At 35.3% G+C, this 18,364-nt stretch overlaps 1 protein-coding gene across 3 annotated transcripts in view; it reads left to right on the forward strand.

The window, feature by feature from the left end:
* TOMM70 (translocase of outer mitochondrial membrane 70) overlaps positions 1-18,364 on the forward strand; it is a 50,854-nt gene that overhangs the window by 17,818 nt on the left and 14,672 nt on the right. For all 3 annotated transcript variants that reach the window (XR_014263089.1, XM_082460438.1, XM_082460439.1), the window contains exons 4-9: positions 1,327-1,436; positions 4,044-4,192; positions 6,473-6,680; positions 15,851-15,985; positions 17,046-17,153; positions 17,990-18,106. Coding sequence is in view for 2 of the 3 variants with exons in the window: in XM_082460438.1 (XP_082316564.1) it covers positions 1,327-1,436; positions 4,044-4,192; positions 6,473-6,680; positions 15,851-15,985; positions 17,046-17,153; positions 17,990-18,106 (827 nt within the window). In the remaining variant the exon portion in view is untranslated. The remainder of the gene's footprint in view (positions 1-1,326; positions 1,437-4,043; positions 4,193-6,472; positions 6,681-15,850; positions 15,986-17,045; positions 17,154-17,989; positions 18,107-18,364) is intronic.

Below are 18,364 nucleotides of genomic sequence, written 5' to 3' on the forward strand. Positions count from 1 at the left end.
GTGTTTCTAAGATTCTACGTATTTTTCAGTTAATATCCTATATAAATATGAAGTAATTTTGAGAGGAATCATTAAAGAAAACATTTGTTTTTTGCCCTTGCAATTTTCAAACATTATCTTATACTCAATTAGAAATTATGTAATTGATACAAAGCATCAAGTGAATTTGCCTATTCTCAGTAAATATTATAAATATTCTTTGGCCTGTAATTGGCCATATCTGCTGCCAAAACTTCAATTAGGGTTTCCGCCACTGGCCTATAAAGTACATTCTTCTGGGTGATGTAGAGCTAAACCAAAATGCAATTTCTGCAGTCAAAAAGTACTTTCCACTACATACTTAAATCTGCTTTAAAAGCATCAATAATCATAAATTTAGCCATATTTTTTTAAAAATAACATTATTATTTAAAAGGGAAAAGCTGTTTTATTTATTTATTTATTTAAAATCTGGATTACCAATTGAGAGTGGTTTAGAGAACATTTTAGAAAAACTTGAGGTTTTGTGGTATCATGTACTTTGGTGGTGGGTGGAAGGAGTGTTGCTTTGGAAAAGAGACTTCTGAGTTTTGAACCAGACTTTGAAGTTATTAAGCGATAATTGTAGAGAGGAGTTTAAATGGATTTTAGATGGAGAAATGGGATGGGGAAAAGACATTGACATTGGCACTAGCCAGATTATCAGGGGAACATACAGCAGATTGACTTGTTTGGAGGAGCAAGGATTTGGAATTGTGAGAAATTGAATTCAAAAAGAGAGAGACAGCCATTGTTCACTACTTCGAATGAAAAGTTGAGAGGTTAAGGAAACATTGATCTTTTAAACTTCAAACCACTGTGTGTTGAGCTGTAGCATAGCCAGGTTAAAATAGTATTTTGAAGCAGATTTAATTGAGAGCTGTGTGGCAAGATGGCTTTGGAGACGAGGAGTAACCCTGAGGCCTATAAAAAGACCAGACATGAGAGAGCCACATTATGTTGATTTGGCGTATACTTAACCGGCCAGAAAAGAATATTCCTGGATTACTTGTTTTATTTGCTATGTACAATGTTAGAGTGATGAGAAACATCACAAATGGTGTGGTATAGTCCCTTTCATTTCACAGGTGAGGAAAGTGAATTCTGGAGAAGTAGAGTGACTTTCTGAGCTTTGAGTTTGGTCATGAAGTATATAAAACTAAAGTGTTAATCAGTTTATTGGAAATGATAGGCACATAAAGCTATGCATTTAGTTTGGCTTTCTGTGGTAACATTGAGCCCATTTGATGCTGCTAATCATCTTTGCGATAATTTCATACTTACTCTCGTTTTTTGCATCATTTCTAGATGTCACTGCTGTGTGTATATTAGAAGGGTTCCAAAATCAGCAAAGCATGCTGTTAGCTGATAAAGTTCTTAAACTTCTTGGAAAAGAGAAAGCCAAAGAAAAATACAAGGTAAATTAATCTGAATTGGTTAATAGAGGAAGTATACATTGTGAAGGGTCATTTCTAACTTATACTGCTTAAACTTGGGCATGATGGTTACAATTGAAATTAGATCTGGATTATATTTATTTTTCCTGTAATCTTGGGCTTTTGTGGCTTACCTTTTTAAAATAAGAATGTAAACTATGTCCAATATTGCACCTGGAGGATATTGAAAGAATTCATGTATATTAGAAGTTGTCAAACAATGGCCTACAGGCCAAATCCAGCCTGCCACCTGTTTTTATAAATAATGTGCCAATAATGTTTTATTGGAACTCAGCCACTCACACATTGTTTTAGATGCTTTTAAGCTACAACAGCAGAGTTGAGTGGTTGTGACAGAGACTGTATGGCACATAAAGCCTAAAATATTTACTATCTGGCCTTTTACAGAAAAAAATTGCCAACTCCCATTCTTTAAAGTTTTTGAAGCTATGCTGTATAAATTGGCATTGGTTTTACACAGTTAGTAGATGGTTTAATTCAAGAAACATTTATTGAACAGAGGTCCATAATGGGCATTTTAGAAGGGTAGGTACAAAGACCTGGTCCTTGCCCTTACAAAGTCCTTAATGAGAGAGACCATAATAAGTATACAAGGCATGATATTGGTAAAGTGTCATGGAGGGATATAAGTAGAGGGCTGTGGGAGTACCACAGGTATCACTAAACATCGGTAGAGGTGTTCTGCTAAATTTCATAATATCGAGGTAGTTGTTTCTTTCTTCTTTAATAATAACTTGATTTTCTGTTAAGTTGATTTTAATAATCTCTCTGTATTTTTAACTTTACATCTCTGAATATTAGCTGAGTTAAACAGAGTTAAAACAGGTTTCTTCACTGCAGGACTTTCATGTGCTAATATGTGTTGTGAATCTCCAAATACAGCTATACTGGTTCTCAGTCTCTTTAAACTCTGGAACTTATTTCCTTCCCTTCAGCATCTGGTAGAACATGCTGTTTTGAGGAACTAGAACTGGTGCTCCTCAAAATGTTTTGCAAAATACCATGTTAGAGTCTCACAAATTGAACTTTGAAGGAACCTCGTTTCCTTGAGTATAATGCTATTGTTGAGTAATTATACTGGTTGGACTGCAGAGTAGTAAGAAAATATGATAATCTACATTTATATAGGTTCCAAATTAGTTTCCACATATATTTTCTAACCTGTTCGTATTCCACTTTGTAAATTCCACTTTGCAAAATACTTTTCATTTTATTATTTTTATTTTTATAATAACCCTATAAGATAAATAAGGATAGTATTTTTATTGCTATTTTAGAGATGAGAAAACTGAGAATGACATGTGTAAGATCACATAGCTAATAAGTAGCAGAGCTAGAATTTATATCTTGTTCCTTTGATACTTAAGGCCATTACTTATAAAATATTGTTCTCATTTTAAATTTGTAACTCTGTGAAAGACAGGGAAGTGGTAGCTTCATTTCTAAGCTGAAATAGGAAACTACAAGACATTAATGATTTATTCAGCTTCAGTAAGGGCTATTTAAATTTCTATTTAAGCTTTTTCCCTGAAGTGGTAGATGATTGCCACTTATATATTCCAACACAGGGTCTTCGGTGAAATACTTAAGTTAGGTGTATTTATCACTTGGTGGGTGACCATTTGATTTAAAATGGTAATTAAGACACACTGAATCTCTCCCCAGAGAGAGCACCAAAAAAAGAGTGTTTTTCCTTAGATTTTTCTATTCAGTTTTCTTATTTACCCCACTCTCATCTATCCTAGATTAGATCATATACTTACAAAGCCAGATTCATTTTTTTTCCCCTCCTTCAAATACAAAGACATTAAATCTACCAAAATAATAGAAATGATATTTGTTATACATACAATTTAGAATACCATATTTTCACTCTAAAATCTTTGGGTTGAATTTTGCAAAGGATCCAAAATATGTTATGAGAGCCCTTTGGTGACATTAGTCCCTTTTCCTTCTTCCTTTAAAACTTTATCATCTTAAGTATAATAAGGAGAAACAAAATACTTCTATGATTATGAATCAGGTTGCCATGGGAAAAAGTAATAATTAAAAGAGGAAATGAGATTTCATTCTGACTTTCAGTGGCACTTACTACAATGGAGATCTTCAGATGCAGAATAAGTAGGGGGCAAATGAAAGCCCATGGTAGATGGACTTAACATTTTAGCACCTGTGTAAGACATGGTCCTGAGTAGTAAATTGAGATGTTAATCTTCTAGGACAGGAAGATAATTTTAACTCAGAAGGAGATAATTTTAACTCAGCAGTTATTTACCACCTTTGTTCCAGATTTCACCTTCTTTTAGTGAGTGGTTCTAAGAGTTCTTGACTTTTTACATCTTTGGAGAAGGGAAAGGCTCTCATTTAAAACCTACTTTGAACAGCTGGGACTGGCAGCATTACCATTTCCACTGTCTATTGCGCTACGGTTTGGAGCCTGATATTCTTCAGTTATCTGAAAATGAGATGCCAGTTTTTATGACAGTGGTTCTCAGTGTTCTACAAAGGCATCTGCTTCTTTGGTTAGTGTTTTCTATTTTGATGTGTATAAATATGATTAAATTTCAGAATCGTGAACCTCTGATGCCATCTCCACAGTTTATCAAATCTTACTTCAGTTCTTTCACGGATGATATAATTTCTCAGCCAATGCTTAAAGGGGAGAAGTCTGATGAAGATAAAGACAAGGAAGGGGAGGCTTTAGAAGTAAAAGAAAAGTAAGTGTCTTGAGTATAGTATCTGCTTAATGTTCTGTTTTGTTTTGTTTTTTTGGCGGGGGCATGGTTGTGGGGTTTTTTGCTGCCATAGAGCCAAAGTGGAACTCTGAGTCATCTCCAAAAAATCTGTTTATAAATAGATATAAATATAATAAAATTATAATATATAATAATAATATAATAATAAAAATACTTCTCTTCTCACACATGTCTATTATGCCCTAAGAGTTACCTCTCTGGTGACTCAAGGTTTTACTGCCAGGAGTCTGCCCTGCATTTAAGGTCCTACATGATATTCTCAAGAGATCTCCTAGTGGAGATGAAGTGGTTGATTATATTTGAACAGGGGCACTAACTTAAAAAATGATTGTGTAGCTCAATATCCAGATGTTTTATTGCAAGGAAGTTTATAATATATAATTTAATTTTTAGGAGTGCCCAAAAGAGTGACTTTCTTCAAGGTTTTTTCTGCATGCCTAGGAAAATGCCATTTTTTGGGTTTGTGTTTGCTCCTGTAGACAGCTGAAACCAAAGTACAAGATACTGTGTTTACAACTGGAGGTCAAGTGATATAATGTAGTATATAAGCTATCTAGCCTGCTTATCCATTTATATTTATCAATACTTTTATCTTGCTGTGAGGCTAGCTCTCCTCTCTAAGAGAAGGTACAACATTATTACCAACATGACATTTTCTAATGAGTTTGGAAGAAAAGGGAATACTGTTCCCAAAGCAAAGCATAATTTTTCATCTATAGCATATTGGAAGGTTTAAAGGAAAAAGATTGCTTTTAATTTGTATCTCCCAATTTTTCTACCATTATTGGCCACCTTTTAAGGGAGGATACTATGCATAATTGTGCCAAGATGTTCAAGTTTGAGTTAGTTGGTGAGCAATCTCTTTGAGAAAATTGTAGATGGGAAGTAAATGTTTAAGGTGATGCCAATAATTGCCTCTTCTGATTAGGAAATAGTCCTTATCCCAGAAAAACTACAATGAAGTTAATACCATTATTCTGAAAACTATATTGAGAGGTGGCAGGACATAGCTATGTCTCACCAGAACACTAATTGGAATTGGTCCTAAGTTTTTGAATTCTATTTTACTCTGAGCCTTAGCTTCATCATTTTTTGAATGGGGAAGTAATAGGTACCTTTGAGGCTTATTATGAGGTTTAGAGGTCATGTTTGTAAGTATCTAGCACTTAGGTTCTCAATAAATAGGAACTGTTATTACTTCCAATCTGATTTAATAATTATTTTGTCTTACCCTGGTGACCTGAGGAATAAAACTAGAGTGCAGGGAATATTAGAATGTAATTATAGGAAAGGTTAGCACAGAGTTTGTAAGACTTTGACTGACATAACTTTTAAGTCACTTGCCAGTTTTCTCTATTTAGAATATGTAGCAAATGAAACAAGAAAATGTAATTTACAGTGCCCCTTAAAGGACATATAGTGTAAATTCCTTTTCAGTTCAAAAAATTCCTTCTACAAGCCTTTTCAATAAAAGCCACCATCTTAGAAGAATGATGATATTGTGGTCACTGCTTTTTAAAAAGTAGGGAAAGGGTGTTTTCTTTAAGTCCTATTTGATGGAAGAGTCTGCTTCTTTGATATTTCCACCTATTCATTCTAGGTCTGTTTTTTTAGGTGAAACAGCACAACTTCTGGGTGAGAGCCTTTTATCAATAGATATTTCCCTGCCTCCAGTTCTTGCTCCCTTACAGTCCATTTTCCACAACACAGCCGGAGTGATCTTTACAAAGTACAACTCAGGTCACACCTCTTCCCTTGGGTTCTGTGACCCTAAACTCACTTGATAATTTCTATTTCTCTGTTCTTTCTGTTAGTCATAAAATAACTGTTGAGTGCCATCAATGTGCCACAGATAAGAAGGTGAATAAGACAGGGTCCTTTCCTGTGTTGCAGATCAGTCTGTCATTAGCTCATCTTTTCGTGTGTCTAAATGTTGAAGCCTGGGCAATAACCCTAGGTTTCTGCCATTTTCTCTGTTGTTTCCTTTTTTAAAACTCTCTCCAAGGCAGCAAGGAAATCCCAGTCTGCCTCAAAAATCCTAATCTGTTACACACACTGCCCCGCATACCACCACCCACACTCCAGTCTCACATTGACTGGCTAACTTGTTAAGGGGAAGAGGACAATTGTTTAACTCAGGTATACTAAATGTGGCAAGTTTTAGCATTTGATGTTTTTTTAGTAATTTTTTATGCTCATTTTATTAGTAATAGTAATTTCTTATGCTCATTTTGTTTTCAGCTCTGGATACTTAAAGGCCAAACAGTATATGGAAGAAGAAAACTATGATAAAATCATAAGTGAATGCTCAAAAGAAATAGATGCCCAAGGCAAATACATGGCAGAAGCATTATTACTACGAGCTACTTTCTACTTGCTTATTGGCAATGCCAACGCGGCCAAACCAGATTTAGATAAGGTCATCAGCTTGAAAGAAGCTAATGTGAAGGTACATTTAAAACTCTGTGTGTGTGCATGTGAAAAAATTAATAATAAATAAAAATAAGACTTTTAGGTATGTTTTGCCAAAGTTTTGGCATTTCAATTGCCATTCTCCAAAAGATTATTTTTTGCTTTGGAAGGGACTATGCCAAATGATGATTGAGTTGGTGCAGTGAAACTGAATCATAAATATCAGTGATAGATATCTTTAACTAGGAAAGGATTTTTTTTTTTTCCCCTATAATATCTGGTAGCTTCAGCTTCCCCGTATAGCTTCTGCCTACTGCATTGGACTATATTTGGGTAGGGGTAAAGGTGATGTAGCAGTGCTATAGGTAGTATTGTAAATAACGTGCAATATGTAGTACAAGGCTATAAAATGCATTTAATAAAAAATAAACATTTAATATATTCTTTTTTTTTTTTTAACATCTTTACTGGAGTATAATTGCTTTACACTGGTGTGCTAGCTTCTGCTGTATAACAAAGTGAATCAGCTATACATATACATATATCCCCATATGTCCTCCCATTTGCGTCTCCCTCCAACCCTCCCTATCCCATCCGTCTAGGTGGTCACAAAGCACCAAGCTGATCTCCCTGTGCTATGTGGCTGCTTCCCACTAGCTATCTATTTTACATTTGGTAGTGTATACATGTCCATGCCACTCTCTCACTTCGTCCCAGCTTACCATTCCACCTCCCCACATCCTCAACTCCATTCTCTACGTCTGGTCTTTATTCCTGTCCTGCCCTTAGGTTCTTTAGAACCTTTTTTTTTTTTGAGATTCCATATATATGTGTTAGCATATGGTATTTGTTTTTCTCCTTATGACTTACTTTACTCTGTATGACAGACTCTAGGTCCATCCACCTCACTACAAATAACTCAATTTTGTTTCTTTTTATGGCTGAGTAATATTTCAGTGTATATATGTGCCACATCTTCTTTATCCATTCATCTGTCAATGAACACTTAGGTTGCTTCCATGTCCTGGCTATTGTAAATAGAGTTGCAATGAACATTGTGGTACATGACTCTTTTTGAATTATGGGTTTCTCAGGGTATATGCCCAGTAGTGGGATGGCTGGGTCATATGGTACTTCTATTATTTTTAGTTTTTTAAGGAACCTCCATATTGTTCTCCATAGAGGCTGTATCAATTTACATTCCCACCAACAGTGCAAGAGAGTTCCCTTTTCTCCACACCCTCTCCAGCATTTACTGTTTGTAGATTTTTCAATGATGGCCATTCTGACTAATGTGAGGTGATACCTCACTGTAGTTTTGATTTGCATTTCTCTAATGATTAGTGATGTTGACCATCCTTTCATGTGTTTGTTAGCAATCTGTATATCTTCTTTGGAGGAATGTCTATTTAGCTCTTCTGCCCATTTTTGGATTGGGTTGTTTGTTTTATTGATATTGAGCTGCAGGAGCTGCTTTTTTTTTTTTTTTTTTGGATTTTTTTTTTTTTAATTCAGACAGAAAGTCACAAAAATTATACTCATCCTCATCAGTTCACTCAGTCCCATGTAATTAATTTTTTTTTTCATCTTGATCTTTTGTTAGCACTTTTACGAGTTCATCAGTTTTTCATTAGAGTTCTGAAAATTCAGTTCTGCTTATTCATTCAGTTCAGCAGTACAGTCAGTTACCAGAAACCTGTACTTGTCAGAGTCTTTTCCATGAATTTCTTAAAGATGAAACCCTTTTATAGGAACATATTTGCAAAAGCATCAGAGTACACACAGAACTGTCTGTAAATGACAAAAGACTTAAAAGTGACCACAGTTAAAAATTTGGTGAAAGTTCATAATAATGCAGTTGACAAGAAAATTAGTTATTTCTGAGATATACATTTTAAGGTAATAACTAGGATTATGACTTATAACATTATACCAGAACATATAAGATTTTTAGAAATTTCATGTAATGTCTGAAACATTTATATTAACATATTTCCATACAAACAGGAGCTGCTTTTATATTTTGGAGATTAATCCTTTGTCAGTTGCTTCATTTGTAAATATTTTCTCCCATTCTGAGGGTTGTCTTTTCCTCTTGTTTATGTTTTCCTTTGCTGTGCAAAAGCTTTTAAGTTTATTAGGTCCCATTTGTTTATTTTTGTTTTTATTTCCATTTCTCTAGGAGGTGGGTCAAAAAGGATCTTGCTGTGATTTATGTTATAGAGTGTTCTGCCTATGTTTTCCTCTAAGAGTTTTATAGCATCTGGCCTTACACTTAAGTCTTTAATACATTGAGATCATTTTTGTGTATGTTGTTAGGGTGTATTCTAATTTCATTCTTTTCACGTAGCTGTCCAGGTTTCCCAGCACCACTTATTGAAGAGGCTATCGTTTCTCCATGGTATATTCTTGCCTCCTTTATCAAACGTAAGGTGACCAAATGTGTGTCGGTATACCTCTGGGCTTTCTATCCTATTCCATTGATCTATAGTTCTCTTTTCGTGCCAGGACCATACTGTCTTGATTACTGTAGCTTTGTAGTATAGTCTGAAGTCAGGGAGCCTGTTTCTTCCAGCTCCGTTTTTCTTTCTCAAGATTGCTTTGGTTATTCGGGATCTTTTGTGTTTCCATACAAATTGTGAAATTTTTTCTTCTAGTTATATGAAAAATGCCATTGGTAGTTTGATATCGATTGCATTGAATCTGTAGATTGAGTTGGGTAGTATAGTCATTTTCACAGTGCTGATTCTTCCAATCCAAGAACATGGTATATCTCTCCATATGTTTGTATCATCTTTAATTTCTTTCAGCAGTGTCTTATAGATTCCTGCATACAGGTCTTTTGTCTCCCTAGGTAGGTTTATTCCTAGGAACTATATTCTTTTTGTTGCGATGGTAAATGGGAGTGTTTCCTTAATTTCTCTTTCAGATTTTTCATCATTAGTGTATAGGAATGCAAGAGATTTCTGTGTGTTAATTTTGTATCCTGTTTACCAAATTTGTTGATTAGCTCTAGTATTTTTCTGGTAGCATCATTAGGATTCTCTATGTATAGTATTATGTCATCTGCAAACAGTGACAGTTTTACTTCTTTTCCAATTTGGATTCCTTTTCTTTCTTTTTCTTCTCTGATTGCTGTGGCTAAAACTTCCAAAAGTGTTGAATAACAGTGGTGAGAGTGGGCATCCTTGGCTTGTTCCTGATCTTAGTGGAAATGGTTTCAGTTTTTCAGCATTGAGAATGATGTTGGCTGTGGGTTTGTCATATATGGCCTTTATTATGTTGAGGTAAGTTCCTTCTATGCCTACTTTCTGGAGAGTTTTTATCATAAATGGGTGTTGAATTTTGTTGAGAGGTTTTTCTGCATCTATTATCATATGGTTTTCATCCTTCAATTTGTTAATATGGTGTATCACAATGATTGATTTGTGTATATTGAAGAATGCTTGCATCCCTGGGATAAACCCCACTTGATCACGGTGTATGACCCTTTTAATGTGCTGTTGGATTCTGTTTGCTAGTATTTTGTTGAGGATTTTTGCATCTATGTTCACCAGTGATATTGGCCTGTAGTTTTCTTTTTCTGTGACATCTTTGTCTGGTTTTGGTGTCAGGGTGATGGTGGCCTAGTAGAATGAGTTTGGGAGCACTCCTCCCTCTGCTATATTTTGGAAGAGTTTGAGAAGGATAAGTGTTAACTCTTCTCTAAATGTTTGATAGAATTCGCCTGTGAAGCCATCTGGTCCTGGGCTTTTGTTTGTTGGAAGATTTTTAATCACAGTTTCAGTTTCAGTGCTTGTGACTGGTCTGTTTATATTTTCTGTTTCTTCCTGGTTCAGTCTCGGAAGGTTGTGCTTTTCTAAGAATTTGTCCATTTCTTCCAGGTTGTCCATTTTATTTGCATATAGTTGCTTGTAGTAATCTCTCATGATCCTTCGTATTTCTGCAGTGTCAGTTGTTACTTCTTTTTCATTTCTAATTCTGTTGATTTGAGTCTTCTCCCTTTTTTTCTTGATGAGTCTGGCTAATGGTTTACCTTTTTTTAAAAATTTTCTCAAAGAACCAGCTTTTAGTTTTATTGATCTTTGCTATTGTTTCCTTCATTTCTTTTTCATTTATTTCTGATCTGATCTTTATGATTTCTTTCCTTCTGCTAACTTTGGGGTTTTTTTCTTCTTCTTTCTCTAATTGCTTTAGGTGTAAGGTTAGGTTGTTTATTTGAGAGTTTTCTTGTTTCTTGAGGTAAGATTGTACTGCTATAAACTTCCCTCTTAGAACTGCTTTTGCTGCATCCCATAGGTTTTGAGTCGTCGTGTTTTCATTGTCATTTTTTTCTAGGTATTTTTTTATTTCCTTTTATTTTATTTCCTCTTTTATTTCCTCTTCCTTTTATTTCCTCTTTTATTCCTCTTAATAAAAAAATATAATTTTTTTATTTCTTCAGTGATCTCTTGGTTATTTAGTAGTGGATTGTTTAGATTCCATGTGTCTGTATTTTTTACAGATTTTTTCCTGCAACTGATATCTAGTCTCATAGCGTTGTGGTCGGAAAAGATATTTGATACGATTTCAGTTTTCTTATATTTACTAAGGCTTGATTTGTGACCCAAGATATGATCTATCCTGGAGAATGTTCCATGAGCACTTCAGAAAGTGTACTCTGTTGTTTTTGGATGGAATGTCCTATAAATATCAATTAAGCCCATCTTGTTTAATGTGTCATTTAAAGCTTGTGTTTCCTTACTTTCATTTTGGATGATGTGTCCATTGGTGAAAGTGGGGTGTTAAAGTCCCCTACTATTATTGTGTTACTGTCAATTTCCCCTTTTATGGCTGTTAGCATTTGCCTTATGTATTGAGGTGCTCCTATGTTGAGTGCATAAATATTTACAATTGTTATATCTTTTTCTTGGAATGATCCCTTGATCATTATGTAGTGTCCTTCTTTGTCTCTTGTAATAGTCTTTATTTTAAAGTCTATTTTGTCTGATATGAGAATTGCTACTCCAGCTTTCTTTTGATTTCCATATGCATGGAACATCTTTTTCCAACCCCTCACTTTCAGTCTGTATGTGTCCCTAGGTCTGAAGGGGGTCTCTTGTAGACAGCATATATACAAGTCTTGTTTTCATATCCATTCGGCCAGTCTATGTCTTTTGGTTGGAGCATTTAATCCATTTACATTTAAGGTAATTATTGATATGTATGTTCCTATTACCATTTTCTTAATTGCTTTGGGTTTGTTATTGTAGGTCTTTTCCTTCTCTTGTGTTTCCTGCCTAGATAAGTTCCTTTAGCATTTGCTGTAGAGCTGGTTTGGTGGTGCTGAATTCTCTAACCTTCAGCTTGTCTGTAAAAATTTTAATTTCTCCGTCAAATCTGAATGAGATCCTTGCTGGGTAATCTTGGTTATAGGTTTTTCTCCTTCATCACTTTATATATGTCCTGCCACTCCCTTCTGGCTTGCAGAGTTTCTGCTGAAAGATCAGCTGTTAACTTTACAGGGATTCCCTTGTGTGTTATTTGTTGCTTTTCCCTTGCTGCTTTTAATATTTTTTCTTTGTATTTAATTTTTGATAGTTTGATTAATATGTGTCTTGGCATGTTTCTCCTTGGATTTATCCTGTATGGGACTCTCTGCACTTCCTGGACTTGATTATTTCCTTTCCCATATTAGGGAAGTTTTCAACTATAATCTCTTCAAATATTTTCTCAGTCCCTTTCTTTTTCTCTTCTTCTTCTGGGACCCCTATTACTTCAAATGTTGGTGCATTTTATGTTATCCCAGAGGTCTCTGAGACTGTCCTCAATTCTTTTCGTTCTTTTTCCTTTATTCTGCTCTGTGGTAGTTATTTCCACTATTTTATCTTCCAGGTCACTTATCCTTTCTTCTGCCTTCTGCTATTGATTCTTTTTAGAGAATTTTTAGTTTCATTTATTGTGTTGTTCATCATTGTTTGTTTGCTCTTTAGTTCTTCTAGGTCCCTGTTAAACGTTTCTTGTATTTTCTCCATTCTATTTCCAAGATTTTGGATCATCTTTACTATCATTACTCTGACTTCTTTTTCAGGTAGACTGCCTATTTCCTGTTCATTTGTTTGGTCTGGTGGGTTTTTACCTTGCTCCTTCATCTGCTACATATTTCTCTGTCTTCTCATTTTGCTTAACTTACTGTGTTTGGGGTCTCCGTTTTGCAGGCTGCAAGTTCATAGTTCCTGCTGTTTTTGGTGTCTGCCCCCAGTGGGTAAGGCTGGCTCAGTGGGGTGTGTAGGCTTCCTGGTGGAGGAGACTAGTGCCTGTTTTCTGGTGGATGAGGCTGGATCTTGTCTTTCTGGTGGGCAGAGCTGCGTCCAGTGGTGTGTTTTGGGGTGTCTGTGAACTTAGTGTGATTTGGGGCAGCCTCTCTGCTAATAGGTGGGGTTGTGTTCCTGTCTTGCTAGTTGTTTGGCATGGGGTGTTGAGCACTGTAGCTTGCTGGTCGTTTAGTGGAGCTGGGTCTTAGCATTGAGATGGAAATCTCTGAAGAGTTCTTGCCAATTGATATCACATGGGGCCAGGAGGTCTTTGGTGGAGCACTGTCCTAAAGTCAGCTCTCCCACCTCAGAGGCTCAGGCCTGACACCCGTCTGGAGCTCCAAGACCCTGTCAGCCACACAGCTTTGGTGTTGGAGCTCATCAGCTCGTCCAGATGCATCTTTCCATTCCACCAAGGAAAAGTGTTTACATTTAATATATTCTGAAAGATTTTATTTACATGAGGAAAAAACAAGATCTAAAAATATAATATAGAAATATACTGAGGGCTTCCCTGGTGGCGCAGTGGTTGGGAATCTGCCTGCTAATGCAGGGGACACGAGTTCGAGCCCTGGTCTGGGAAGATCCCACATGCCGCAGAGCAGCTGGGCCCCTGAGCCACAATTACTGAGCCTGCGCGTCTGGAGCCTGTGCTCCGCAACAAGAGAGGCCGCGATAGTGAGAGGCCCGCGCACCGTGATGAAGAGTGGCCCCCGCTTGCCACAACTAGAGAAAGCCCTCGCACAGAAACGAAGACCCAACACAGCCATAAATAAATAAATAAATAAATTTAAAAAAAAAAAAAAAAAAAAAAAAGAAATATACTGAAATATACCAAAAGTTTTTGCAGTTGTGTGGTTGGAACAGCTTTTCATTTTCTGAGTGTTCTTGTGTGTATGTAGTTATTTTTATAATTTAAGATTTGGTGGGGGGGTCTGTCGAATTATATGAGCCTTCTACTCAGTGTAACAGGAACAGCAGTTAGCTGCCAAAGTACTGTACTCCTTCTTAGATGGTTAACATCTCTTTTTCCTCATTGAATTAAGTGAACTCTGGCTTTATTCACCTCCAAATGATTCATTCATGTATTTTATGGAAAATGAGAGTTGTTTTCAAGGCCTAAGTATTTGTTAGCAAATTATCTTAACTTCTTGTAAACAAAAGTAATTTAAGTTAAGTATTTGTTAAAAGTCCTTTCAAAATAGATTTTCAAGTTGAAAATACCCTAGTAATAATTATCTTTAATTTTATTTCCTGCTGATTTTCCTGATGATTACAAATATGTTCTGTGTTTTTGTTATTGTTGTGAGGGCATTCTTATTTGTTTCATTGAGGAAGACATTTGTATGTATTGTTGCCTTGAAAAAAATTTTAGAGAAGAATCCTATTTCTTATTTCATGATCGTGATTTTTTGTTTTAATGGCAAGTAATGATGCCTGTCATATGCCATGTACAAAAATGAGCTCAAAACGGATCAGAGACCTGAATGTTAAGAGCCAAAACTATAAAACTCTTAGAAGAAAACATAGGAGGAAATCTTCTGGATTAAGCTGTGGTTCCTTAGGCATGACACCAAAAGCACAAGTGACCAAAAAAGGGAAAACACATTCTATAGGATGGGAGAAAATATTCACAAGTCATATGTCTGATAAGGGGCTTGTATCCAGAATATATTAAAGAAGTTTTCTTACAACTCAACAATAAAAAGATAGCCTAATTTAAAAACAGGAAAGGATCTGAATAAACATTTTCCCAAAGAATATGTACAAAAGGCCAATAAGAACAAGAAAAGCTGCTTAGCATCATTAGCCCTTAGGGAAATGCAAATCAAAATCACAGCGAGGAATCACTTTATACCCACTAGGATGGCTATAATCAGAAATTTGGACAATTAAAAGTATTGGTATAGATATGGAGAAGTTGGAACTCTCATACATTGCTGGTAGGAATGTAAAATGGTAAAATCCCTTTGGAAATTAGTTGGGGTTGGGAAGTTCCTCAAAATGTTAAACATAGAGTTACCATGTGACCCAGTAGTTCCTCTCCTAGTTATATATACCCACGAGAATTGAATTCATATATCAACACAAAAACTTGTACATGAATGTTCATAGCAGCATTATTCATAAGAGCCAAAAAGTGGAAGCAACTCAAATGTCCATCAGCTGGGGAATAGATAAATAAAATGTGATATAGCTATACAGTGGAATACTATTCAACCATTAAAAAAGAATGAGCTGGGATGAAGTGAGAGAGTAGCACTGACATATATACACCACCAAATGTAAAATGGATGGCTAGTGGGAAGCTGCACAGGGAGATCAGCTCGGTGCTTTGTGATGACCTAGAGGGGTGGGGTGGGGAGGATGGGAGGGAGGCTCAAGAGGGAGGGGATATGGGGATATATGTATACATATAGCTGATTCACTTTGTTCTACAGCAGAAACTTAACCATTGTAAAGCAATTATACTCCAATAAAGATATTTTTAAAAAAAAAGGATGAAGTGCTGATATATGTTACAACATAGACAAACCTTGAAAACATGCTACGTGAAAGAAGCCAGTCACAAAAAGACTGCATTATGTACGATTCCAGTTTGTATGAAATGTCCGGAATATACAAATCCATAGAAATAGAAAAAAAGACTGATGGTTTCCAGGGACTGAGAATTAGGGAGGAAATAGGGAGTGCCTGCTAATGTGTATGAGATTTCCTTTGGGAGTGGTGAAAACGTTCTAGAATTAGTGGTGACAGTTGCACAACTCAATATACTAAAAATGACTGGCTTATATACTTCTAAAGGGTGAGCTTTATGCTATGTGAATTACATCTCAATAAAGCTGTTATTTAAAAAAACTAAATTAGAATAAAAAGTAGTAATGATGAATCTTTCCTCGTTTGGGGTATATAGCTTCGAGCAAATGCTCTCATCAAAAGAGGCAGCATGTATATGCAACAGCAGCAGCCTTTGCTGTCTACTCAGGATTTTAACGTGGCTGCCGACATCGATCCTCAGAATGCAGATGTTTATCACCACCGAGGACAGGTAAATTAATTTTCTTAAAGAGTTCTGATCTTTGAATTGAGGAATTTGATACCATTTTGAGAATGTCTTTAAAGTTTTCTTACATCACTTGTGATAGCTGTGAACAAAGTATCAGAGTGGTTTACAGCTTGGGTTGGCATTTATTTAGTCCCATCTTGAACATTTGTCCTGATATTTACTTGTAAAAAAAAAAAAAAAAGGAAGAGGAAAGCTATAAATGTTGGCTTTTGCCAGTTCAGGTTTGTTTTTCAGATGTTTCTGCTTCATAGGTTTTCAATGAGTAAAACATTAAAAACATGTAGTGACAAATTAAAAAAAGAAAATGTAGTGAGCATTTTGAGTTAATACTAGAATCAACAGAATGATTTTTGTGGGCTTTTTGCTGTAAGGAAATATTAGCCTGAACTGTCCAGACAGTATCAAAAAAATCTCTTCTGAATGGAGTTTTATAACATGCATATTTGTTTTTTAGTAAAAATACATAGTGAAGAAAACAGTTCCCAATTTCAGCCTCATCTGGAGAAAACGCGGCTTTATAAATCTGCTTGTGCGATGTGGCTTCTTGGAATACATTAGAGTAGAAAGTATGGGCTAATCTATATAATAACAGAAAAGTCAGGTTCTTTCTAATGGAGAATTTTATCTAATATTTCTGTCTGAAGGGTCTTAAGTGTTGAGATAACCTTAAAATTCTTGGTATTTTGATCCTTACTGGCAGTGTCCTTTAAGATTAATTTGAAATGTAATTATCTAACGTCTGATCTACTTTGACGTTTGAAAGTACAGAGATACTTCATTTTCTAGAAGAAAAATCACTTAAGAGTGATCAAAAATGGTAGGTTTATAGGGCTTTTTAAAAAAATTGGACACTGGTTTTAAGTTTTAGAATCTTTCCTTTAAAATTATAAGATTTTCTAGTTCACTATTTCTAGAAAGTAATTCTATATTGAATAATTTCATGCGTAGCATTATGCTGAGCTGTACTAAGAGGCACGGTACATATTTAACTGGTGTAGTTGTTACTTTGAACTGCGTTTATCTATGTACTTTTTTTCTTTAGCTGAAAATACTGCTTGATCAAGTTGAAGAAGCAGTAGCAGATTTTGATGAATGTATTAGATTAAGACCTGAGTCTGCTCTGGCACAAGCTCAGAAATGTTTTGCATTGGTAGGTTCGACTTTCTTTTGTATTTTCCTGAACATCAGTATTTCCCATTGATAACAAAAATGAGTATCTCATTGTCTACGAAATCATCTACCGACAGGGAGAAAAACATGTCAGTTTAGGAAAATAGAAGTGTGTATTACTTGAGGTTCTGCTCCAGTATTTCCCTGGATGCTTTATTTGGTTCATCTTGATAGATGTTTGTCCCTGATTTTATGCCCCCTATACAGCACTTTTCTCTCTAATTCTCTACCATAAACCAGTATGAAGAACAAAAGCATTTAGAGGAAATACTCTGCAATCATGACACCATATAACTCATCTCTCATTTTGCCTTTGTAGAGCTATTAATATTCAGAAACAAAGTTGAAAATCAGGTAAAATAAGGCCATTTCTAATGAAATGAGATACTTCAGTTAACCCCATACCCTGAGTCCTAAAAGGATTTTCCTTTTAAAGAAAGAAATTGGGTCACAAACACATTTATGTTACAGATTAAAAATGTTATCAGATGAAGGAGCTTTATAATACTTTTATTATAAAGTAATAATAAATTTAAAATATTAAATAAATAATAAATAAAGTGATAATAAATTATATTGAATTTAAAATTCCCCTACTTATATGCAAAGTTAACCTGTTACAAGTTAGTTTGTCTTCTTCTAGAATACTGAACATCTTGAAATTGTTTAGTGGCAATGAAGTCCTAATTGTACATAGCCTTTGGATCCCTTCTCTGGAAATATTTATGTAATTTTGTGTGACTTTTATAATATGTTAACATTTCCTGAGTTTTTGAGTTCTTGATTTGACAGACCTGTTTTGATTTTTTTACACAGTATCGCCAAGCATATACAGGAAACAATTCTTCACAAATCCAAGCAGCTATGAAAGGTTTTGAAGACGTCATAAAGAAATTTCCAAGGTGTGCTGAAGGCTATGCATTATATGCCCAGGTAAATGTCATTTTTCATATTTTTTCTCTTGCCAGTTCTTTTTTAAAGAACTACATTCACATCTTGATTGCTAGCGTGGAAATCAGATAATAATGCTTCTCTTGTTGCAGCTTTTGTGGAAGCAGATGGCTTTGTTCCTACTTTGTTTCTCCTGGTCCCCAGGATGGTCCTGGATCACCTTAAGAGGGCTTCCTATGTTATACAATTTGAAAAACGTGGCACTAAACTTGTAACACATGGGGAAGCTTAAATAGAGCA

Source organism: Balaenoptera physalus, assembly GCF_965194825.1.
Source record: "Balaenoptera physalus genome assembly, chromosome: 4".
In the NCBI taxonomy this organism is placed as follows: Eukaryota; Metazoa; Chordata; class Mammalia; order Artiodactyla; family Balaenopteridae; genus Balaenoptera; species Balaenoptera physalus.